This window comes from Mesitornis unicolor, unplaced genomic scaffold, assembly GCF_000695765.1.
Source record: "Mesitornis unicolor isolate BGI_N332 unplaced genomic scaffold, ASM69576v1 scaffold11800, whole genome shotgun sequence".
Lineage (NCBI taxonomy): Eukaryota > Metazoa > Chordata > Aves > Mesitornithiformes > Mesitornithidae > Mesitornis > Mesitornis unicolor.
The window spans coordinates 28,878-53,987 of NW_010156288.1; the positions used below are offsets into that span (position 1 = coordinate 28,878).

At 44.3% G+C, this 25,110-nt stretch overlaps 1 protein-coding gene across 1 annotated transcript in view; it reads right to left on the reverse strand.

Moving 5' to 3' along the window:
• Window positions 1–9,901: 9,901 nt before the first annotated feature.
• RHOJ (ras homolog family member J) overlaps window positions 9,902–25,110 on the reverse strand; it is a 49,281-nt gene continuing 34,072 nt past the window's right edge. Inside the window, exons 2-5 of the mRNA XM_010188357.1 lie at window positions 17,121–17,179; window positions 12,398–12,562; window positions 10,997–11,092; window positions 9,902–10,361 (exon numbers count right to left, since the gene is read on the reverse strand). Coding sequence (XP_010186659.1) covers window positions 10,215–10,361; window positions 10,997–11,092; window positions 12,398–12,562; window positions 17,121–17,179 — 467 coding nt within the window. The 3' untranslated portion in view covers window positions 9,902–10,214. The remainder of the gene's footprint in view (window positions 10,362–10,996; window positions 11,093–12,397; window positions 12,563–17,120; window positions 17,180–25,110) is intronic.

Genomic DNA, 25,110 nt, shown 5'->3' on the forward strand with positions numbered 1-25,110 from the left:
TGGGGTGTATTTTTGGAAGTTCTTACACTAGGTCTTCATTCTTAAATTCCCACTGATTTTAATACCTGTGATCAGGTCTTTTGGCTTTCACATCCTTTATGCTGCAGCTGGGATATTATGTCTGGCTCAGAATTTTCAGGTAATCAAAATAGCCCATGCAATTCAGAGCATGAGAAGCCCCTTCCTAGGCCACCACCTTCATCTCCTTGGGGACATTTCAATGCTCTTTAAAACCACTGATCTAAATCTAACCGTTCCACCTGTCCAAAGCAGTTGAAGAACCCAAAAGTTTGCAAGGAGCGTTTGTCACTGTGGCTGTCACATCTCGTATATTATCTCTCCCATGAAAACCCATGGAAAAAAGTTCATTTCCCCTCGTTCCCGTGCTGTAGTAGGTGTGCCCACCCAAACTGACCACGTCAGAAATCAGTTTATTCCCTGTTTCAATCATGAGTTTCAGCGAGAGGGAGGGCAGGAAGCCTCCCTGGACGCACGTTTCCTGCATTGACTCTATTCTCTTTGGGGACTGGGACAGGCAGCACCCTCCTGCTCTCATTGTACCCACGTGAAAATGCAGGAACCACCACCCTGGGTTGGAACAAGGGGCTGTCTCACCCAATATCCTGCTGCTGACAGCAGTGGATCCTCAGGGAAATGTAAACGCATCAGGGCTATACGGAGGGATCCTTCCCTGTCTGTATCCACCCAGCTTTAGCAGGCAGCAGTTAAGGAAGTTCCTGCTCTGGAGGATGCATTCAGCACTTTGTTGTTGTTAACCCCAGATATGTGGATCCTCCACGCTGCTTCTTCCCAGATAAAGTCTGGCCATCAAAAGTCTGCTGACTAATACCAGCTTCCTCCAGGGGCAGGTAAATCAATATATTCCAGGCCACATGCTGGGCCCTCTTGAATTGTCCTGGCTCCTCTGGGTCATATCCATTTATCACAGCCAGGGATTTGCGCTGCCATGCCTCATTTTTAGGAATACACCTTGCCACTCTTTGTCTTCACTCTGTGAGTGAGTGTCCCAGGCAGGGGCTGGTTAAGCCTGCTGTCGTTCACAAGCTGCAGGAACACAAAAAGAGCCTTCCTCTGGTGAAACTTGTTTTAGCCCAATCAATATTAGGACCCTTTTTCAGGAACGGTGGTATTTATAGTCTAAATTTGAAGACTAGACAAGCTGGTCGATGGGATTTTGGTCTTGAAAGCAATGGTAATGAAAACTGGGTAACAATGGCACTATGTTTTTTTTTTAAATTGATTTTTTTTTCTTTAACAAGATCCACATCTCTGCACTGAATTCCTGGCAGACTGGAGCCAGTCATATTCTTGATTCCAGTCCAGCATTTAAAGGCTCTCTTTCCTCATGTAACATCCTCAGCCCTTTAAGCACTTCACTTTCTCTCCTGACCCTCCCTGCTCTGTCTGCTGGACCGAAGGTGACACAGCTCATCATCTTCCTCCCCATCAGTAAGGGTTTGTTAGGGAGTTTTGTTCTCTGTGTGTTAGGTTTGTCAGGGAGTAACAAACTCCCCTAAAAACTTCTAGGACTCAGGCTAACACCTTTCCTAACTGCTTTGCCAAAAGAGCTCCAGTGCCTGCTAGTCTGCCGTGCACTGCCTTCTCTCCAAAACACTCTAAAAATTCACTCAAGGGAGGAAAAAAAATCCTCTTATGATGCTGTGATATCACAGTGGAGACCTCAGACAGTAATGCCAAGAAGCCTTTATTAATAATAAAAAAGTAGTTCTATTTGAAAGAGCAACTAACCAGCCACCTTAACATCAGTGGAAGACGGGAGACTAAATACCTCTAGGCCGCCCGCTGAGGGATGCCCTGGGGCTGGGGTGAGCAGCAGGGAGCCAGACCTGCAGGTCCCACATCTCCACCTTCCCGTGTTTCCAGGCTAAGAGGACGGGGTTAAGCAGCAGTTTCTGGAGAGGAACATGCCTGAGATGAGCAAACCTCTGCGGTGTCACCTCCTGTTTGACTTTGGAAGATGCATGCGGTTCCAGAACCATCCAAAAGCAGCCCTGTATGTAAGTATGTGTTTCTCCTACCTGAAATGTCCTAAAAAGTGTATGTGATTAGCAGCTGGGAAAATAAACACAGCACCACACCTTCTCAAAATGATGCTGTCAAAATACTTAGTAATACATTTATTTTGTTAAAATAAACTATGTACAATAGATGACATTAATGTGCAGTTACAATCTACAATAATTACATGTTTAAGAGAGGATAAGCAAAAGAGTACAGAATCACGTGCTGTAAATAGGAAACTAATACTGTTTACATTATTTTTAAACTATCCAAAACATAATTTTTGGTAAACTGAATTTCCTTGGTTTGAAATTTTATTGCTTTGACACGAATTTTCAAGATTTGGTTAAGCTGAAAAAAGACGTCACTCGAAAGTCAGAGGTAATGTTTTAGTTCTTACCCTTTGGTTTTACCAACCCCATACTCCAGCGATATTGCACACAGCAGCTTTTAAGAGAGAAAAATTCTGTTGTTCACCTCAAGTCAATTACTCTTTTTCGTAACATGACTGATGATGTGTTAAGTCCTGATTTGTGCTGAGGTTGTTACATCTGCTTCACAAACAAACAATTAGAATAACTTGTTGCATTGTTACTTTAAGTATTGCTGAAGTACTACTCAAAAGGACAGGAAAGAAATTTTCTGGTCTTTGTGTTCTCAGGGGAGCAGAGCATCTCTTTGCAGTGAAATGCTTGTATCTGAGCAGTGCATCAACGTTGTAACAGGTTACACTGGATTCAGTCACCCTTGCACCAGGGACAGTTCAGGTCCATCTCTCTGCTCCCTTCTTTGAAGCCCTCCCAGTCTCCAGGAGCTGCTGAGCTCCAGGTATCCCAGTGACCACACTCTGTAGCTTTTCCCACCTGGCAACCTGGGCTTGCACCTTAGATCACTTCTGCTCGTGAGTGAAGAAGACTTTGCCAATGCCTTTCCCATCTCTCACATTGCATTATGATATTGCTTATTAATGGGTTAATATTTACAGGTTTGGGTAAAGTTTGGGCTCATTTACTCAATACTGACAAGGCACTTCAGTGCTTGCCAGTTCTGCAATGCAGTTAGAGCAGCTGCCTATTTTGGGGGAAAGTGTTGGGAGAGGCGATACGGCAGTCACACCATGGATGTGACTTACACCCAAACTACTTTGACAGACATCAGACAAGAATTTCTACATGTTATCAGTACAAATAACTGTTATGTTGGAAGATCTGGAAACTGTAGAGTGGTGACAACTGTTTACTCTGAATTCGTTAACCTCTGATCAAAGTCAAAATTCACCAGAGCTGGTATCAGCTAGAGCTCAAACTGATCTTTGGCAAACCCAAATGCAAAATTAAATCTGGCATCCTGAACAGGATGTGATGAAATTAAGTGACAGCAATGAGCACAGTGTCAAACTCGGCAAAGATACCCATTTGTTTTGAATATTACACTGTTAACATAATGATTTTCATCTTCAGCCTCAGAAGTGGTTTAAATGAGGAGTTAAAAATCCAGTCTCCAAAGCTCAAGTTAAAGATCAGATCAGCAAAGTCTCCAGATTCCTGACTTCTTTTGGGAGTCCACAACCAGCAGCCAAAAGGTGTAAAACTTTCTTGGACCTCACTCAGTGTATTCGTGTGCTCAAAGCTTGGTCTGCCACAATAAAGGGCAGAAAAGGAGGAAACACAAAGACTCTCAAATGCCTTCCACGTTAGTCACGTGTGGACCCCATTGAAATTTTCCATTGCCTTCATGAGAATTGAAATTAATCCAACATACAGCATCCTTGAAAAGCCCACCCGAAAACTACAGCGAGAAGAAGCAGCCAAACCTTGCATTATGGCCCGCACATCCTGGAAGGGGGTGGAGATCACGCTCAAAGTTATTTTTGTTAACATATCTTCAAAGTTAATTATATTTTTCCCCATTGACAGCAATTCATATGATTTTTACTTGTTGCTCTGTGCTATATGGATCTGTGAGCTCATTTGCCTCTTACAATGAGGTTTTGACTCTTTTTGCTGTTCTGGTGGGATCTCCGGAACTGTCCAGGAAAAAAATCACTTCTTGTTCACTGTTTCTGAAAGCTTTAACTGAAACAAAGGAAAGGAATTTTGAAGATTTTTTTTTTTCATCCTTGTTATAGGCATCCCTGTAACATCTTAAAAGAGAGTGTAAGTTTTAGGATCAAACTGACTGCTTGTGGCTTTGGGCCTTGATTTTGCAGCTCTCCCCCAAAGCAGAAGCGTAGCCACTATTCTATTGCATTCATTAGTTCTAATCAGTGTTTTTGTCCCAACTTTTCAATGCAAAAATATTTCTATTCATGTTTTGTTTTGATAGGTGAAGACAGCTGAGATCACAAGCCACTACCGAAATCAGTGGGAGGCTTTTTCCTGCTTTCAGAGGGTCTTTATTCACCGAGAGGAAAATAAACATTTATAGTAGAGATTTGTCTTCATTTTTACATAGAGCTCAAACATGTCTACAAGTTATTTGACGTAGGTCGCTCCACGCTCACCTCCTGTCTCAGCAGATGCTCCTCCAGTCCTACAGAGTTGTGAACCAAGAAAATGTCCTGTTATCTCCAGATTTGTTTTTTTATATATAGGACAAAACACATTACAAATCCTCTCCAGGGAAAAGGAAAATACAGGGAGAAAGCCATGTGCGGCCAGATTCCTGCGTTCTACCTGTTTATTGAACAAATGGTGCCTGGGCCAACATGAGCATATGTTGATTTTACTGGAGAAGACAAATGTGCTTTTAAACAAGCTTGAGACAGATTGATGCCATTGCCAATTATTTTTAGTCCCGACGTAGTTTAAGTATGGTGAATTAAGGGATATTTGCTGTGCCATTTGGGAAAAAAAGCTACAGAAAGGGTCACGGACTGTAAGCATGCTATGTAAGCAAACGGGCATTTTTCATGTCTGAATTAGAGGGACATTTTTGTAAGGACATGGCAGCTTGCATGGTGAAAATGCATCTGCTAGACACATACCATTGTTGTAACTGGCCACTGCATCGCTTGCTGTGTCTGAGGCTGGGTGTGATGAGGGGAGGCAGCGATAGAAGTTGTTTGCAAGAACTTCTTCAACCTTTTCCAAACTCCTGTAAAGGGTTCTCAAATTGGGTCTCTGGAGTCTTGGGACAGCATCATGGATGACATCTTGACAGCTTGCTGTTGATGGCAAGTGAAGCCTGTGCATCCTTGTCAACAGACAGCCATCAGTAGTTAAATACTTGTTCCCTGTTGCTCTCTGTTTGCTACTGCAATTTTCCCACCCTTGGGGTGGGTTTTTAGCTGCTTGCCTAGAGTAGCACTGCAGTGATTGTTTCTGGGGGAGTCACTAAAGCACCTAGAAGAGATTTTGTTATACATTACATACAAGGGCAGGTCACCAATGGCCATATTCAACCTCCCTCATTTACATGAGCAGTATCATTGGTATTGAATGAGACATGAGGAAGTTGGAGACAAGTCCTTGTGAAGTAAGATGCTCTTCAGCATGAGGAAGACCACCAAAATCCCCTTAGTAAAAGTATTTGGAATAACTTTACTACATATTAAGATGCAGCACTATATTGAATTCTGTGTTTATTTTGAACTGAAGTAGTGCTTAGAAAGAGAAAAAAGAGTGAGAAATATCAATGACAGCTGCTAAAATAATTGTTTTGATTGTCATGCTGGTCTCATAGTGAATTCTGCAGTTCCCACCGGCAAGAAGTAAATTTGAGGATCAGCAAGTGTGGAAGTTGAGGGACAGAGTCACATTGTGCCTAACTCAAGGCAATGCAAGGCAAGAGCTCGTAGTTGGTTGTTCTCCATAAGCTACCTAGTCCTGTAACAGTAGATATTTACAGGGCAGAGAGGGAAGCTCTGGGAGTGTTTTGCACATAGGACAATCCAGGAGAGCTCATTTTGAGAACTGCTCCCCACCACTCCTGGAAGATGTAAGTAGATGGGACTTATATCTGGTTGAACAAATGCTCCTGGATGGACTTGTGTGGAGTTAGAGACTTGTTTCTGCACATTCCCAACTTTTCTGAGCTCTGGGAGGTACAGGACAAACTGTGGAAGTCTTTGTGGGACCTCCTTCAGGTCATGCTGGAAGTGGTGATAAAGCGCAGGGTCACCCCAGTTCTGCTGGCCTTGTGTTTTAGCAGCGCACTGAAGGACAGGGGCATCCATAGGTTGTTTTAATGTGAGAACAACTCTCTAATGTCTTGAGATCTCTCTCTAATATCTCCTTGCAGGATTTTGCATTAAAACTCTTTGGGAACTCTGTTTAAAATGACAATTTGAGGTTAACAAATCCTGGTAGAATGTGAAGGTTTCAGAAGAGGTCGAAGGAGATGGGTTTTGCAGGATCCAGCATATTTCTTGTAAGTTGTGAGTGCTTCTGAAATGATAGCAGGCTATTAGCAAAGGCAGCTCTGTCAGGAAAGGTTTTGACATCAGTTGCATTAAGAGGACATTGTCAAATGGGTTCCTGGGGTGGTTTATAGCCTTTACGACTCTCCTAACCATGCTCCTTTGAAGGTGAAATTGGGGTCTGATTTCCAGCTCGTCTTACAGTGAGAAAACCCATCTCCCTTCACCTGGCAGTCCTTTATTGATTTTCTTTTCTTGTTACTAATGGCGCTTGAAAATAACTTGAAGTTTATATCTGTTGCCTTATGCCTGCGCTTGTACTGTGTCTGGTGTTTTGATATTTCTGAAAATAAGCCTTGCTGCCTGTTCCCACACCATCTGTTGGCTTTTAGGAAAGGTATTAGGTATGACTTGCCAGATAGTCGATGAGTCTCATTACATCTGCCTACAATCCCTTTATAAAGCCTGTTGGCCCGTGCTATTCCTGCCTCCCCAAAATAATAGTGTGACAGGGCAGAACCTTGAGTAAGTGTCACATTGCATGGATAAGTGTGTGTACATAACCTAGCACAGGAATAATGTTTATGGGACCTGCATTAACCATGGCTATTTTTAAAACCTTTGGTTTTGTTGGAAGAGCAATTAAAACCAAATGGAGCGCAGGGGCCATTTCTCAGTGGATTGTGACCACACTCCCTTCCTTGCAGCTTCCGTATGTCAAAGTTTGGTCACAATCAGCTTGAAAAATTTGAAATTTGACTGCCTCACAGACTTGATATGCTTGGTTTTGTAAGCACAAATAAAACCCTGGATAGTCTTAACATTTTTTAGTATGCACATAAATTACTTTTCTACCTACTTTCACTGCTACACAATGATTTGTGCAGTGTGCTGTAGTTTAATACATTTGCACAATACCATTTTAGCTTCTACATCACCATACGTTTTTTAGCTAATTTTCCTCAAACCACTGCAGTTCCGTTCATGCTACAACTTCCTATTTGATTTTTTATTTTATATGCCTCTCCTGTGCCATCCCATTAGTATTAATAGACACCTCTGATACCTGGTGGCACACAAAAATATAATTTGATTATTTGTGGCTTTCTCTGATGCATGCTGGGAATTCTATATTGCACTTTTCCAGCATGCTCATTATTTTATGATAAGCTCAGCTGTCAGTCTGGATTTCTATTTCCTCTGTATTTTGTAAAGCTCTAAGAATATCTGGCAGCTCCAACCTGAGTGTTTGCATTGCGCTTCAGCTAAAACAGACTTCACTTACTTTAACCAGAGACTTGTATATAGGCTCACACCCTACAGCAACCTACATGAGCCAAAACAAAGCAACTGTCCTGTTTCCACTGAAGTAAATGGCAGGACAGGAAAGCTCTAATTTTCTCCAAAATCTATTGGAAGCTTTTTTTTGTTTGTTTTGTTTTGGTGGACTTCTAGTCGTGTCGTAACCCAACAAATGTTACCTAAATATGTATTTATTTAATCCACTCCTAGTTTTCATCATACTTCCTTAATACCTCTCTATACACACTATAGTTCAGCCGATTGCCAGTGTCCCAGCTGCAGGAATTCTCACTGCTACGCATGGGGACGGCAGCACAGCCTCTGCGGCACCGCGTGAACACCTTCACCGGGCTTCAGCTCTGTCCTCGCTCCAAGCTGTGCTTTATCAGCTGGTGCATTTGAAGCGAATGGCCAGGACGTAATAAAACCAAATACAAAATACGCACACAGAATGCCAGCAGTGAGGAAGCCTTTCTTTCGTATGTCTTTGATTCAGCACACCTTTGTTTTCATCCATGCTGGTGCGCAGCAGGGAAGGGATGGCAAGGGAAAGCCTGCTGGGTAACAGGAACAAGGTGTTTGCCTCCAATTTGATCACTTTTATCAGAGTGCACTGTTAATTCCTACCTGGAAATGTTGTGGGATCAGATCTGGTTTCTGCAGGTGTCAAATTAAATGGTAAATTTAATTTGCACTAAAGGGGCAGGAGCTTGGATCCACGAGCCTCAGTGACTGCAAGACTGGGCACTGCACCATGCTTGTTCCCTTCTCCACACCAACACTGCAGTTACCGTGGTCCTGCTGCAGTCATGGCTCCGAGTGACACTGGGTCCACGATTCACCACGAACTACAGGAGATTTTCTGGTAGCAAGTGTGAGCTCAGCCATGCTGCCATGCTTCTGGAGCAGGGTGTGGGGAGGCGCAGGGCACGTGGTGGGGTGCATGGCTGCCGCTGCTTACTCCTGGCACTTTTGGCAACGCTGGCTACAGACACTGCTTCGGCAAGGAGTTACATCAGAGGTCTCGAAAGCTATGTTTGCTTGAGGAATGAAATCCATAACAAGGCAGTCTCATGGTGTCAAGGCACCTGAAGGCAGATGCAGGCAACAGGATGCCTTTCGAGTTTACCTCTGAGCACCTGCGTTGCTGTGATGTGCAGAAGCACAGGCTCCCCGGAGAGGCCTCAGTGAAAAGGCATGCTTTGTTCCACAGCAAAGAGAGCTAACGGGCAGCTTCCGTGCCCTCAAGGTCTGGACTTCCCATCTCTGCTGTTGGCTGCTGCCCATCATCATCTGCAGCTCCTGTGGAAGCTCACTCCTAAGGACTGCAGCCATGCTGAAGCTTAAACAGCGCTCGCAGCAACGGAGATGGAAAAATGGGAGCAAAGAAGGACGTATTGGATGAGAGGAAGGAGACTACAATAAAGCAACACGTTTACAACTCCACTTCAGTGAGTTTTTTTTACATGAGATATTCCAAAAAAAGTAATCTTAAGGCAATTGGATCACCCTAAAGCATTGAAGTCAGTTTGACCTTTGGCTTTTTGGTTTTTCACTATTTCTTCTTCTGGGTGAGATGTAGAAATCAAGCTGATCTATAAGGTAAATTTTCAGTTGCCATGGCAATGTGTCTTGTTCGTGTTCTCAGTTTGGAAGGGAGATTGTTCCACGCTGCTATTTCATGTCTAGGACAGTATTCTTTGGTGGCAGAATTTCTTTGTTTCAGTATTTTAATGCTACAACTCTGTTCTTCCTTTCTCAGCTCATGGAAACATGGCTCAGTTTGAACATTCCTCTGTTAAAATACAGTTATTTGCATTTTTTTTGTTTTAAGAACATTCTTTAAGTCTGGAGGTAAATGTTGATCCATTTTGATAGCTTGGGTGCAGCAACATACTGAAGTTTCACCATTAAGTGAAAACAAACTGGAATCACTCCACCTTTGACTCCATGGAGTTTGAACAAACTAAAGTATATCCTGAACAAAGGAGTCTTATAAAAGAAAAGTAATTTAAAAGTACATCCTACCTACAGTGTATGTCTTACATATAAGATTTCTACAGATCTGCATGTGCTTTCAGTCAATGCAGATTTAATTCCTAAGTACTGCAAATTCCTAATTTTGACCAGTTCTTGCTTAAGGCCACAAATGGAGTTTCTCTTGTTACTTTTCCCACCTTTAGTTCTTTGTTTTTTCACACGCCACCTTCACCTTATTACCAAGGTGAGGCGTCAAGCAGGAGCAGGCATCCTGGTTTCTGTTGGCTCAGTGCAGCCTGCGGTATTTGGGACAGGCTGCACCCAGCTCTGGAGGGTTAGGAAAGCACATAGACATGGGTTGGCCTAGTGTGATACAGCTTGGAGGCTTCACAGAATGAAGGGCTCCTATGTTTGAGTAAGAAGGGCCCCTTTCTGGTCATGTTCCCCATTTCAGTTGTGTGTGGCCTTCATTGCCTTTCTAACCCGCTTGGTTTCATTGAACTCATCTCGCTTCTCTTTCCAAGTGACTTCACACGAGGGTGCAGCAACGGTGGCACTTTGCGCAGCGCTTCTTCTTCTTCTTGGGGTGGAAAATGGTCAGGATTGCTTCATCAAAGACAGTCTTGAGGCCTTTCTGTGTGAGGGCTGAGCACTCCAGATAGCATTGTGCTCCAATCTGAAAGGGAAGAGAGAAAACGTGAGCATCCATTGCTGGGAGAGACAGAGAGAGAAGGTTCCGGCATCGCTTGACATGCATGTGTGAATTCTGCTAATGGATGCTCTCAATGGCCTTTGAGGGCCACAGCCTGTAAGAGCACCTGCAGTGTAGAAGGTGGAAACGGCTAGGGTCCAAGTGCCTGCATTTCAGAGCTTGGGGAGGGCTTTTATGCCCCTACCTTCCTGGGAGAAAGGTACAATAGCACAGAAACCTTTGGAGCTCCTTCTCTCCTGCTTGAAGTGCAATGGATAAATGAGAATCAAGTTGTCTGTGCTTTTGTAAGGGATCGGGATGAGTTTGGAGGGAGGTGACTGCAGGGAGTGGTTTGCCACAAGCACTTCCTGGCAGAAGCCTGAACAAGAAACACTCGACTTAGGTAAAATAGGCAGTAAAATCTATTTTTGCTGCCCATTTGCTACTTGAGGCTTTGCTTAGAGCTCAGTTGGGTATCACAGAAGAAGAGCAGGCTCAGGAGCCACAACCTGTGCTTGGGTCCAGCCCATTTGGATGGAGGCTTTAACCACTGGGACCAACCAATGTGTCCCAGAGGAGTTAATCTTGAATGAAGCAAAAACAATGGAAAAAGCTGTTACCTCCTTTGCTAGCTTCACTCCATGCTCATACGTGAGTGGTTTCTCCTTCATGTAAAGCAGCCGAGCCAAGGTTTTGGGATCATCCCGGAGATCAATCTAATAGGAAATACACAAACCCTGTGCTCAGTGCCACCTTGCTGTGATTCTTGAGACAGATATTAATAACTTTACAAACCCACAGTCATTTCCTTGCGTAAGGGAATCTGTCTTCCCAGCCTAGGATGAAACTTCAGAAACTAATTGCACATATATTTTCCTGTTTAAAATGTTTTAACTTTTTTTTCACTCTGTTCAACATGAATCGGTTCTCACGGGTGGGTTATTGGGCTACAGCTCAGACAGCTGCGGTACAGTAAAGATGCAGTTCTCAATGGCTCTCACATTGCATCTCCAAAAGTGTCGGACGAAGCCTGAGCCACACTGGAAGGGGAGGCTGCTGTGACCCTGCGTTTTGTCACCTGCAAACACCCTGACAGGCCAGACAGACACAGCTCAGTCTGACTGCTGTGAAATCAAATCATTTACTTCCAGAGAAAACATCAAAGGGAAGCACTGCAGCACTTCAAAGCCATCCATTTTCAGAGTGTGTGATCCAAAGGGTAATACTTCTATTTTAAAAGGAGTGGTTTAGATTAATGTAAATATCTGCGGAAAACAAAGCCAGTGTTTGAACAACTGGACTTCCCTATGGCATGAAGATTTTGGCTTTGACCAGAATTTGATCTGTTTCTGTAACATGGTTTAGGTTGCTGTCCCATGTTCGCACATTTTTCAGACTTGTATCCCTACTTCTCACAGTGTCTAACCACTCTGTGTCTTGAAAGCAAACCCATATTTAAAGGCATTTTTATTTCATTGAGAGATTCATATATTTTAAGGCCAAAATAAACTGATCGTTTGGCCTAACATCCACTATAACACAAGCAGGATGGTGAGTCAGTAATTGTAATGCTGATGTAAAGCACGAGGGAGACTATTTCCTTCCCATGTCTCTAAGTCATTCACTTGGTTAATTATTCCCATTCTTAAAATACATTTTGAAGTTTGAGTTCTTCTAACCACAGACTCTGATGGTTTTTTTTCCTCCACACTAAAGGCCTGTCAGAAATCTTTTCTACCTACAGGAATTTATGCTTTGTTGCCACATTAATATACACTTGAATAAAAAGATGGATTGGGTTTTGCCAGTTGTGAGAAGCGTGATGGGATATCTGCATGTCACTTTCCATTCCCAGTCCCTGAGTTTTCCTCTAATGGGAAAGTCTGGGTGCATTTCACACAAGGAGTTAAACAGGAAACCTTTCCACAGAGCTCAGCCTCCAGCCACCACTGGGGTGGAGTAGGAGTCTGCTTGCTCTGAAGACCCCCACGATGGCTGGCAGTGGCCCCGAGCAGCATTACCTGTGTTCCAATGAGGACGTAAGGCACGTTGGGCATGCAGACCTTCAGCTCAGGCACCCACTCCTCCTGAACATTGTGGTACGAGGCGGGGTTCACCACCGAGAAGCAGATCAAGAACACGTCTGTGTTGGGATAGGACAGGGGTCTCAGCTGGTTGTAGTCCTCCTGCCAGGGGGAAAACAGCAAGTGCGTTATGGGGTGGGGGATAACTGCAGATGGGGGCATCATGCTGGCTCCTGATGAACTGCCCAATGCTGTCCCTCCATGCTCATGCACATTTATAACCTGTTCAGGGGGAAGTCACCCCTCATGGACAAGGGGTGCCGTTTTGTCAGCATCCTTTAAAGACCTAACACGTTTTGTTCATGCATATGTTTTCTGTGCTGTGGCTGCTGTAGAGGGTGGTGCTAAACAGCGGCTGTCACTGGGTGCATAATAAAAATGGATCTTGATGATGCGAGTACCAGCCTCAGCCCTCTGGCAATGTGATACCATCCAGGGAAGTGTTATTAGACTGACACCGCTAGCTGATGTTTGCTAATGACATGCATCTCCAGGGGCTTTTCTGTTATTATTATGGGCTTTCTATTTCCCAGTAGGCATTATAGACCATATGCAACAAATAGGGTCTCCGGGCTTTCTGAAGTCTTGTGCTCACTGAGTATGCAGTGATAAGATTATCCAAAACGCAATACTAAAAAAGACTAATGGATTATGTAAAAACACTCTGCTCCAACCTTTTCTGAACAAAAAAACCTTAAATTATTTATTCTGAAAGGAAGTAAGAGGGCAAATTTAGCTCCATCTCATTAAAGAGTTTAAAGAAACATCCTAAACCACAAACAAAATGTTTTGTTTTGTCTAACTGAATGTTCATTGTCCCAAACCCGCTTCAACAGGAAGAGCAAATTCCCAGTTGCCACCTCCAGCCCCACAGCGACAGTGTTTGGGTTAAAGCCACAGCTTTTGTCAACTGACATGTTTTTCCAGTGTCATGGAAAGTATTGATCTGAAGAAGGATTTACATGACAAGAGGAGGTATTTGGACCATCAGCCTAAGAAGGAGTGGATTTACCATGTTCAGAGAATGGCAGGAAAGAAAACTCAGAGACATTTGTGGGAACATCAGCGATATGAATAAGTGAAGTCATTGCGAAGGCATTTATATGAGGCTCTGGAGATGGCACCCAGCTCCCACAGATGCGCTAACAGAGGCAAAGTGGATGCCAACATGATGGGATCAAAGCAGCCATTACAGTATAGAAACAGCTGAATTTTCTGTGGATGCTGCAGGTGAGGGAGGCCTGGCCTGGCGCCTGCCTGATTATGGGACATTATTTTAACTCAGAACGGCAAACCTGATGACTTCTCCGAGATGATGCCACAGTCAATGTGGGCTGACACAGGGTGCTTGGCAAAGGTGTCTTCTGTGCTTTGGGTTCAAATGCTGCAAATCAGCCTCCTAAAACAGCCACGCGGTGGCAGCAAGCCCTCAAGGAAGCGTGATTTAGGATTTTTTTTTGAAAGAAATTGGCTAAATATAACCAGTTTCAATATTCCAGACGTGCATATTTAGAGGGGCTGGAACTTACTGTACCATTAAAATTACACACTGAAAGCCACGAGCGCTCTGCCTGGAGGTGACAGCTACAGGAGCGTGCATTTCATTTTATTTTGCTTGTTCCTCCGTAGCCCCTAGAAAAACCTTTTTCAGTTGGAGTGTTCCCAGTTTATGTTAGGAGCGCAGAACATTATGTAAACCATAAGGAGGGATAGCCATGCATCACCTAGCAGAGGGCTTGACTCCCATCAGGGCACATGGGAGCTTGCATGGCTGTGTTAAATCATCATTTTTCAATAATTTCTCATTCAGAGATGGTTGATGTACGAAGACCAGATGAGAGAGTTGGGGCTGTTCAGCCTGGAGAAGGCTGTTGGGAGACCTTATTGTGGCCTTCCAGTTCCTGAAGGGGTCCTACAGGAAAGCTGGGGAGGGACTTTTACAAGAGCAGGTAGTGATAGAACAAGGGGAAAGGTTTTAAACTGGAAGAGGGCAGATTTAGACTGGATATTAGGAAGAAATTCTTTACTGTGAGGGTGGTGAGACACTGGCACAGGTTGCCCAGGGAAGCTGTGGATGCCCCCTCCCTGGCACTGTTCAAGGCCAGGTTGGATGCGGCTTTGGGCAACTTGGGCTGGTGGAGGTGTCCCTGCCATGGCAGGGGTTGGACTGGAGGAGCTTTAAGGTCCCTTCTAACCCAATCTGTTCTGTGATTCTGTTATTGTATGTCAAGCAAATAAATACTGTAAAAAAGGGACTGGATATTTGCATGGGTATGGGGCATACCCAGAGGCACTGCAGCCACTGACAGTGGCATTTAGGGAGGGACATGAGTCCTCATGGACTTGGCTTGTAGCTGATCATTAATTTGTTTCCCTGGCTTGTGCTTGCATTTTGCTGCCCGTTAATTAGGGAGGGCAAAGCTTCCCAGTTACACTGCCTGGCTACTGGTTTAGCATGGAAATGCCAGCGCTAGACCTGGCCTTGCTGAGTTACGTGCCCTGACCTCCCAGGGCCAAGAGGCATTGATGGGTGTTGCTCCTTCCCTCCTGTCTCTGCCAGCAGCCTCACACTGTTCAGGTCCAGAAAGTACAGCAAAACTTGCTTTTTTTAATACTGCTGCTGTGCTGATCTCACTTACGCTCCCTGCTATGTCAGCCTGTTAAAGCAATCCGCACCTGAGTCCAGCCTAGGGAAAAATAATACCACTTTTTTTTTTTCCTCCTAGGACTGTTTATGCCAAGGATGCAGAAAACCAGATACCCCCGATCTGTGGTCTCTGCCAGCTCTCCCTTCAGGCTGGAGGAGGGTCCTGCTGCAGCAGGAGTGCATTTTCCAATTGTTATTTCATTAGCATGTGTTTTATAGCACTGTAATGTCAAGTGCTATTTTTGGCTATGACTTCATGCTGATGCCTTTGGAAAGCCGCACAACACACGGAGTAGAAGGGAGGAAGCAACCCAGATGATCTGTCGTTGTAGCTTGAGCATGTGGGAAGCATCATCCTTCCAGCCTCTACAGAGACACAATCTAGTCATCAAGAAGTGATTCGTGCTCTGAGTTTTGACTAGATGACCACCTCTCTGGACCGAGGTCTGGAAGGGAAATGACCCTGGTGAGTCAGAACTGGCACTTGCAAGCAGGTGGTGCTCTGGATGGTTTGAAGCAGGAGATGGCAAAATGATTGTGGAGGAACGGCTGGAGGGGTGAAGTCTGTCACAGAGACAGATTGGTGTTTCTTCTGGCTGAGGAGGACAAATAATAGGATGTGTTGCTGAGGAAATGGGTGGCAGGTGGGACTGTCAGCTCTACAAAACAAGCAGAAGTATTAAAGCACTGGGTAAAATCTGGATGAGGATTGCGTATAACTCCAGTCGCACCTGCAAAGATTTGCAGTGCTGCTGCATGGTGACAGACACGCTCCAAGCTCTGTGTCTGTGAGCACAGGATAGAAAATTAAACAGGCATTGAACATGGGACAAGGACTTGGGCTGTATTTTTTTGGACTGGCTTTTGGATCATCTGTTTGCACTATGTAAATAGAAAGCATGGGTGGGCTGTGAGTGACAATGAGCTATCTATGAAGAGACCGTTGCTTCCTATAGACATGTGATAGGAATAAAATGAAAAAAACCCAAACAAAATCCAAAGCATAAAAGCCCTGGTGATGCCGAGTGCAGGTTTTTCTGGAAGTGGCAGTCCATTCTGATGCATTTTTTTACCTATCTGCAACTGCTGCAAAGTATACACTGTAATAAGTGGCCTTCTGCATGTCACAGCAGTCAGCCATGGCCAAAAAAAGCACAGCCAAGAAGTCCTCCTGAAAGCAAAGCCCTGCATCCAGGGCTGCTGGGCCCCAGAGAGGGAAGTGGGCTCCCAGATCTGCTTTCCTCCTGTGCTGCCTCCAAGTGCCAGCTCTGACTGGAGGAGCTGGTGGATATGGGACATAGGACCTGATTCCTCCCATACCAGCGGGTGATTTTCATCAAATTTCAGTGAATTTGGATGATGGTCCTTTCTTTATTCTGCCATTTGGAGGTAGGAGAGGGAAATGTCACTCTTTGGCAAACGTGTAGTGCAAGCACACTGTACCAGACCAGGAACGGAGGAAAGAGTAAAAGGATTATATGTGTAGGTAAGCATGGGTTACAGACTCTCCTGTAATGGACACCCGTGTCCTGGGAGAAGGATGCAGGGATGGGCGCCAGTCTGGCTGTGTCACCATTTAAAAAGTCAATAGCTGGTGAGCGATAGGCTGGTGCTGTATTATATTAGTTTTCTGATCTTGGAAATAGGAATTCTCTGTATCTTCAATGCCACCATGTGGTAAATGTAAGAAAGCACTGACTTTACATGGAACATCGTATTTGCAGCAGGAGGTGGGCATACGGGAGGCTGAACAGCCTAATTAGGCTTTTGGTTTCTAGTTAGGATGCAGTCTTAGGGATGAGTATTTGTGTGTGTTTTATTGCTGAACCAGAATGACATCTCTGTGTAGAAAACAAAAAGGAGAAAGTCAGCGGTTCAACCATTACAACTCACAACTGATCGTTAATATTTGTAAAAAAAACCCCACAAACAGCACAACAACAAATCCCAGTATATGGTAGTAACAAATAAACTACGAGAAAGGAAACTTATAAGTGTGCTGCAGTAATTTACCTGCCCTGCGGTGTCATAAAGTCCCAGCAAGTGTTGCTGTCCTCCCACAGTCACCGTTACTGGAAGAGAGAAACAAGAAATGTTGTTTATGCACAAGCCGATGGTCTCATTTTTATGTGTTTCAACCCTGAAAATGCCAATACACCCCTGTGATAGGCACATTAGCACGTGTCTTACAATGTGCATCCTAAAGCAAGCACATCTATTCAACCCAAATTGAAGGCAGCCTAAAATCACAACAGAAGCCAGTGCCTTATGCCAAGCTCTTATTTCTTCACAGACAGATGAGCTGCACACATTGCTGCCCTCAGGGACCCAGAGACCGCTGGATGTTTGCTTCTGTCTCTGCAGCCACCAGCAGACCCCTATGAGGTGCTAGGACTTGAAAGCACAGGGTTTCTGCCTCCCTGTCGTAGGTTTGTCATGTATCATTGAGAGAGTTTTTAAACAATTTTATTTGTTCCAGGCTGTGAAACAATGAAGCATCCAGCAGTGGTTGGTTTGGTGGGTCTCAGTGGAGGTGCATCGCCTCTTGGGCAACCTGTCCTGTGCTGTGCGATCGCAGGTGGCAGTGCTTACCCTATGGGGCTGTGTGGTGGATGCTTTGAAGGATGGAGAGGAGAGCAGCACTAACATTTGCAGGGATGTTGAACAGATTCTGTTGTAAATGAAGTAAAGCATGGCTTAGTTTACTGATCATGCTCAGCATGTTTACTCCTTTAGTAGAATTCACTTTGAACTTCACTTTGAGCCCACTGACATTGATGAAAATATTTTCCCATTGCCTTTGGATGAACCCCATTATTAGCTGATCTCCGTAATCAGTGTTATTCTGCATAAAGGAAAAGAACTGTGTTAATGACATGCTGCTAACCCGTTAATCTGCTTAAGTCATTACTACTCAACTGGAAAGAAAGGAGGGGAATCCAGTTCCACCCATTAGTCAACAGAAAGGCTTTAAACACTCAGCAGAAGAGTTGCTCAAAATAATGGCATTCTTGCAGCCCATGGACTACTACTTTTTCTAAGCATGAGTTCAAATGGCTAGTATGAACACAGAGCTATGGGTGGAGGGAGACTAAAACTGGTGCCTGCTGGCCAATAAAAACTTGCAATTAATGAAAGCTGGGAAAGATTAATAGTTACTTTTGGCAAAGAAGAGGCTTGAAAACATCACAGAGGTTCTTACTATTGGTGTTTGTTTTTTTTTTAATTAATTAGCGTTTTGCAGGAGAAAAGCACCTGCCAGTTTACAGAAGTTGATAGCTCCTGCACCGGGGAACAGCATCGTGTTTGAAATCTCTTAGGCTGGAAGTCTCTGTCAGCGTGGCTGGACAGACTGATTATTCAGCATCTTTACTTGCTTGCAAAGTGACATGGTAATTTTGCTAGCAGACAAAGAGAACAAAATTGACAACCTGAAAGCACAAAGGCTCAGCGAAGACCAGACTTGCTGATGAGAGCAGGACGGGCTGCACTCACCCGCTGTTGGGGCTGCCTTGTGGTGTGCAGGGGAAAGAGATGGGAAAGGAGCTGAGACCCCTCGTGCTACTCAGCTCAGGAGCCCCCAGGGGAGCTCAAAACGGGGCTGGCCATTGAGAATGGATGTCCATGGGTGGAAGAGCCCAGGCTGTAGCTACCATGGTGGGGAGATGGGTGCCAACACTGACAGGAGACAGTCCAGATGTCCCATTCCCTTGCTTCAACCTGACTTGAACAAAACCTTCCCAGAGCCCTGGTTTTCAACATTTTATGGTGTAGGTAGTCTCAAAATGTCCCAGTAGAAGTATAAACAGTATAAATCTACTGACAATAAGTTTGCTTTTCACATCTTTCTTCTCAGAAGCAGTGGGGGCCACGGGTGGTCCTGCAGAGCTTACCAGAGGTAGCCAGGAGGTGTGAGGCTTTTTTCACTTGCAACCTTGGCCAGCATTCAACTTGTTCATATGCCAAGAAGTACAGGAGCCAGACCTGTTCTGTTGATTTTACTCTGCTCAAGGACTGATTATGTGATGATGTACCCTTCAGCTGAAGTCAGTTTCCCAGCTCATTAGCCGTGCAGTGCTCAGCTGGCTGAGGTGGTGTTTGGGACTGCACATGAGCGTCAGTGGCACCCTCAGTCCTTGGTTGAATTTGCATGGAGTTTGCAGAGCACCTCGAAAGCAGGATGGCAACTGTAGGTGATGGAGATACAAGTGATTTAATGTATGTGATGAATATGCAGAGACATTTGCCATATGTTAGGACTGATGCAGTTCTCCAGCTTTGCCTCTCATGCTGGCTAACCCTGAGCACAAACTGAGCTGGGACCTGCTTGCAAAAGATCAGCTCAGGTATTCAGTGTTTTTATTAAAAACTTAAAAGTCACACTGAAATTTACTCTGCCCAGGCTCAGGCTGCTGTGCAGCTTTGCTGGCCCATCTCTTGGTGACGTCTGACAGAGCCACACTGGCAAAAAGCCCTGGTGCAGATACAAATTGCTGTCTTGTTCCCGTGGTTAATATGGTTTGGAGATAAGCTGCTTGGATACAGGTCCAGTCCGTCTCTGGCACACTACGCTTTGCCAGAAGGATATGCTGCAACAGCTCCTAAACCATTATCTGTGCTTTGTGGTCCATGAAGTCACAGTGAATACATTGCAGCAGGTCTGTGGAGCCACACACTGAGCAGTTACTGATAGGCTCTTGGTGACCTCTGGGAAATGCCAAGGGGAAAGAAAGAGGCTCGTGGTGTCCTACTATTATTTTTTGCATACACAAGGGCTAAGAAATGCAAGGGCTTTTGGAAAAATACACCCTGAGTCTACCCAGCTTGCATATCACATTTTAATTCATCTTACAGCATCCTGCCTCCTATAGGTCCTGCTGGGAATTTCTGCATGGCATCAATAATTTATTTTTCTCTGTTTTTCCTTATCAACCTTTATATTTTCTTTCTTCTTGTTGTTTCTTCTAATCTGTCTCATCATGAAAAGACATCCCTCCTGTCCACACCATCTCTCTGAGTTTATTGCTACCACCCCAGCAAAACCGTCTTGCTGGCTTTGAGTTCCTGACTCTGAATGCAGTGGGGACCAAATGGCTCACACTGACTCAAATAATCACTGGCCTTCTGAAACAGTGATGCCTAGATGAATGTATTGGTGCTGAAGTTTCCACCACACTTTCATGCAAGCAAAACAGATGTCAAAATCAATGGCTTTTGTCTGCAAAAACATAATGGTATTTTTGTACTAAGAGTTTATCTGTCTGCCTCTGTCAGGCAAAAGGCTGTTCAGTGTGTCCACTTGGTAGGTCGTATTTATGAGCTGAGATTGCTCTGCTAGATTTGTAGGCCTTACTTTTGGCTTTATCTCAGTTTACTTTTCCTTACCCTCTTACTATCTTTTCCTGCTTTCTCGGTGGCCAAGCCTATGGGAAGCCAACACAGAATTCCTTCCCAGTCACTGGGGTAATGCAGGCTCCTTTACAGGCTCGTGAACTTGGCTTTATGAGCAGTCTTGCAGTAACAAGATAAATACAAACTCTCCTTGCCATTTACTGACCATATTGATATATTGATTGAGTGCTGAAATGGCATGGCCTTTCACACCAAGTGCAGTGGGGACTGCAAGAAAATGTGGCTGAATGCTTGCACAATCCTGGTTCTCACTTGGCTCCAGTCTGGGTTGCATCTGACAATGTGATGGGGCAGACTTTTTCCTCCTTTCACTGGGTGGTTTTAACCAAATGCAGGATGTGTAAAATACTGCTTTTAAAATGTTGGTTAAATCATAAATTAGCTGGGTATTGCTTGCTAGCGTCTGAGTAACTATTTTGGGTCACCTCTAGGGCTTTGTCCCAGGTCTGTGTGCCTGGGGAATTTGCTAATGGGCTTCAACATAGAGCTCTAAAACATGCTGTCCTGCTTGAAGGCCAGAGCAGAAGGGCAAGGTGCTAGATGGGAGTTCCTGTGTGGGCTGGATCTGGGGTGTGGACCATGAACTGGTCTCAGTTGGGAGCTCTGTTTTTAAATAAGTTATAGTTTGTGTTTCTGGGGGCAATATGACAATTTTTGTTGATATTCCTATCGCCTGTGTTGCTTCAGATCCACCTATGAACGGTCAATCTTTGTCAAACTCGTTCTCCACTGTATTTCAAGCCCTGGTGACTTTGTGGGACTGAATTTCCCCTTGGAAGTGCCCTTCAGCCACACAACAGCAACATCCACGGTCTGCACTGACAGAAAGGGGACGTAAATTGTCTGCTGCCCTCTGAGAACCTCTTATCCTTGATGAATAATGCAAAGCAATGTGTAAGTCTCTGGTATGACACCAAACTAGGAGGCAGTAGGATACAGGAGAGTGGATGTGTACATCACGGGGAATTTTTCCATGCCTGTGATGAAGTGCTTGCAGAAACAAATGACAGCGAAATCACTAGCCAGAATATACACAATAGCTTAGGCAGTATCTAATGTGATACCATATGAAAGAAGTCATCTATTTATTCTGGTGCTTTCCTGCCAACAAATTAGAGTCCAGCTGATTTGGAGAGAGATGCCAGGAGCATGACAGCAAGCAGAGGTGGTAACACCTGCCTGGATGGAAAGGCTTTCTCATTTTTTTGGGGAAATTCATCTGCATTAAGCCTCAAACTTTTTTGCCCTTGTCAGTAAGCTCTGACTGTTAAGTTTGGGCTGTTGTCTGTTCACTAGGATTATATGTACCAGATGCATGTTACCTAACACAGACTATTGGCCACCAGTATAAGAACAACTGTGGCTCTGGTTGATCTGATAGCAGTAGAAATGCTCAAGTCTGATTCTTTAAAATACCTTTCATGCACACACACATGTATTTTATAGATAAAATACACAGATGCATGTATTTTTCCAGTTTCTAGTTGAACAAAACTTTCAGTTGCAGAGTGAAATATTTTGCCCTGACCAGGGGCAGCCTCATCAAGCCCAGGACACTTGGAAAGGGTAAGGATTCAAATTCACAAAGAAACATAGACCTTATCAGCAAAATAATGGAAGAACCACTCCCTACTCAGTCAGAGGGACTGGAACCACAGTGTCACCTCGGAGGACCAGAGCAGCTCCCAGGGAGGTGAGAAATGAATTTTCTTCTCCACAGGTCTCTCAGTATATGAAGAAGCTGATATCCCCTCTTCCTTGTAAATATGCCCTAAATCCACTGCAACACCAACCTATAAAATCAGAATGTTTTCAGCAATGCCAGAACCATTCATTCCCAGTTTCCTCTGTGCTTTTTGCTAGAATAATTGTGAAGTCTTTCGTATGAAGAATAGAGTAATTAAGAGGGGTTTTTGTGGGGTTTTTTGTTTGTCTGTCTGTTTGGGGTTTTTTTGTGTGCTTTCCTCAGCGTTGATTTGAGGTTTAAGTTGACCTCCTCAAAAGGGGGCACCAGTCAATGATTTTCCCAGGCGGTTTTACTCCCTGATAGAGTAATCATCTTTGCAAGGCATGACTCAAGTCCAGGCTCTATCTCCAAGAGTAAATGCATTATTTGTGGACTGCAGCAAATGCCAGGGTGTTCCAGGGACCTCAAGGCCCTCCCTCTGGCACTTTTCAGATTGATTTCTGTGAAGTGATTGATAAACTGAATGTGGCAGCTGATAACCCTGGGGATACTGATGATACAATTGCTTGCTCGGTAACATTTTCCTTCCTTCCTGAACATAGTTTTGTGAAAACTTTTGTAATGAACTGGCAATCTTCTTCCTCTTCACAGATGTCTGCTGCAATCTGAGGCTTACCCCAGGCAGGCGAGGAGCCTTTCTGTAGGAATTTGAAGACAACCTTGTTTAGAAATTGTCTTCTTTTTGTACCATGTTGCTCCTAAATAAGGGTCTCTGTGGCTGAAATGTGAGCATCCCTGTTATGTTCCAAACAGGGACTGAAACTCAAACATGCCTCAAAGACGTTTAGATCTCTAATTCCCTTTGGTTCCCATAACAGTCAGGCATCTAAGCAACTGAACAGAAACTACATATCCTAGGCTTTAAAAAATAACATCTTGGAATATTCAGCACAAAGCAAATCCGGGCAGTGCATTTTTGTAGCACCTCCTAAGTGCTCCAGGTGCATTAATGAATCCTACTTTGGGTCATATTTGTTTTCAGAAATATCTTCCTTTGGCTGGTACAGGTGAAGAAATTAGGGATAAGGCTGCCAGAGACCAACCTCTCACATGCTGCTTTGATTTGGATTGGGTCAGTGTTTAAAGAACTTTATTTTAGCTGCTGTGAACCTACCTCCAGGAGATGTTACACAGCTGAAGCTGGGAACACTCAGGGAATCTGTAAATGAAAGCCTTAGTGATGCTACAGTCTGCTACACACCAAAGGATGCTGGTCAAAAAAAAGATTAATAAAGACCTCAACAACGTGTCCCCATCATTCAGATCAGGAATCAGCTCAGCCGAGCTCTAATGACTGTTTGCTGCTTTAGCTCGAAGGCTATCCCTGTAGCGTTCCTCCTTGGGAATACTTGCTTTGCTTTGACTGAATGCAGTGCTACACCATTGCGTGGTGTACAACACACCCAGGGCAGATAAGAGCTGGTGTTACAGGACCCTTGGCTCACCTGGAGACTGCAAGTGCCCTATGACTCAAGTCTGGGCCGTTCTTCACTTCCATACGTGAGGGTCATCTCCAGGAAACTGAGTCACACATTGCTCATGGCCTGTGTCCCCATTTCCTCTTTCATGACAAACAAGATTTGATTACAGCTCAATTGATTTGCTAACTCAGACTTATCCTGCAGCTTAACTCTATTATTTCTGAAAGAAAAACCAAAAGCGTGCTATTTTGCCCTGTAATTGGCCTAGATACCTAATTCTAGATGTAAATTGTACTAAATGCCTTACTTTAATTGCCTCTGTAATCATCTACCATTATCTTGCGCAGGCCTCCAGCAGCCAGCATTTTTCAAAGGAAAGGCTCTGAGTAAACCTCACTGCTTTCTGTCACCTCATCAATGGATCAGGTCTATGTTCTGCTGAGCAAATACTATCACCCAACTGATATTTACAATATCTGAAAAAAACATTTCCAGTCTGCTCCCCGTGGTGGGAGCACAGAGAGGCCTCTGGGGCCAGGATTCAGCTGATGTCACTCACTGTAGCTCTTGGTCTAATGAGGTGGTGAGGAATTTGCTGATTTGTCTTTAGGCCACAGACTTTTAGTGATTTTAAAGCCAGAGAGGATTCATAGCATCATTTATTCTGCTCTAAATAGCTTATCTAGTGTCTTCCTACAAGGCATACTTTCTTGCTCTTGTATCATTCTTGTAGCTGTTTTCCAAATTCTTTTTCAAGCAGCCACTAGGATTAGACAGTGTGGTCTAGCAATGGTTTTATTAATGATCTAGCCAGAGGTAGCATGACTTTCCTATTTCTACCTGTCATCCCTCAGTGGCTGATCTAAAGCTCGCATTGGTTGATTATTATTGTTATTTAATGAGTCTTGCAGTACTTTATGCTTTTCTTAAGGCCAAAGTCAAGTAATTCTTAGGTTTTGCATTTGTAAGCCTTTTTATTATATTCTTTTTAACTCTGCAATTGCATGGAAAACCCAGAGACTGTAACTCAAATGCCTACTGAACGCATCTCACAGAAGGGGAGGCAAACAGACATGCTCCTACAATGCTCTCACGGTATGGAAGTCAACGTTAAAGTTTTCCTGAAGTCTAGGTTTGACTATGCTTTCTCACCAGGACATCTCAGGTAATTCTGGAAGCATCAGAGAATACCTAAACACTTCAATATTTCCTTTCCAGGCATCTCTCCACTGTCAATTGGCATTGCTCTTCACGTTGGACTCCTATTTCTCACACGGTGCAAGTGGAACCTCCTCACCTCTGCTTCTTCCATGTGGGTTTCAGTGGAATTGGTGGGAAAGTGCCCAACCCCGACTCATGTCACAGCCATGTTGGGGAAGCAGGCTGACACAGAATGACAGCTCTGTGGTCCCATTCTGCAGCA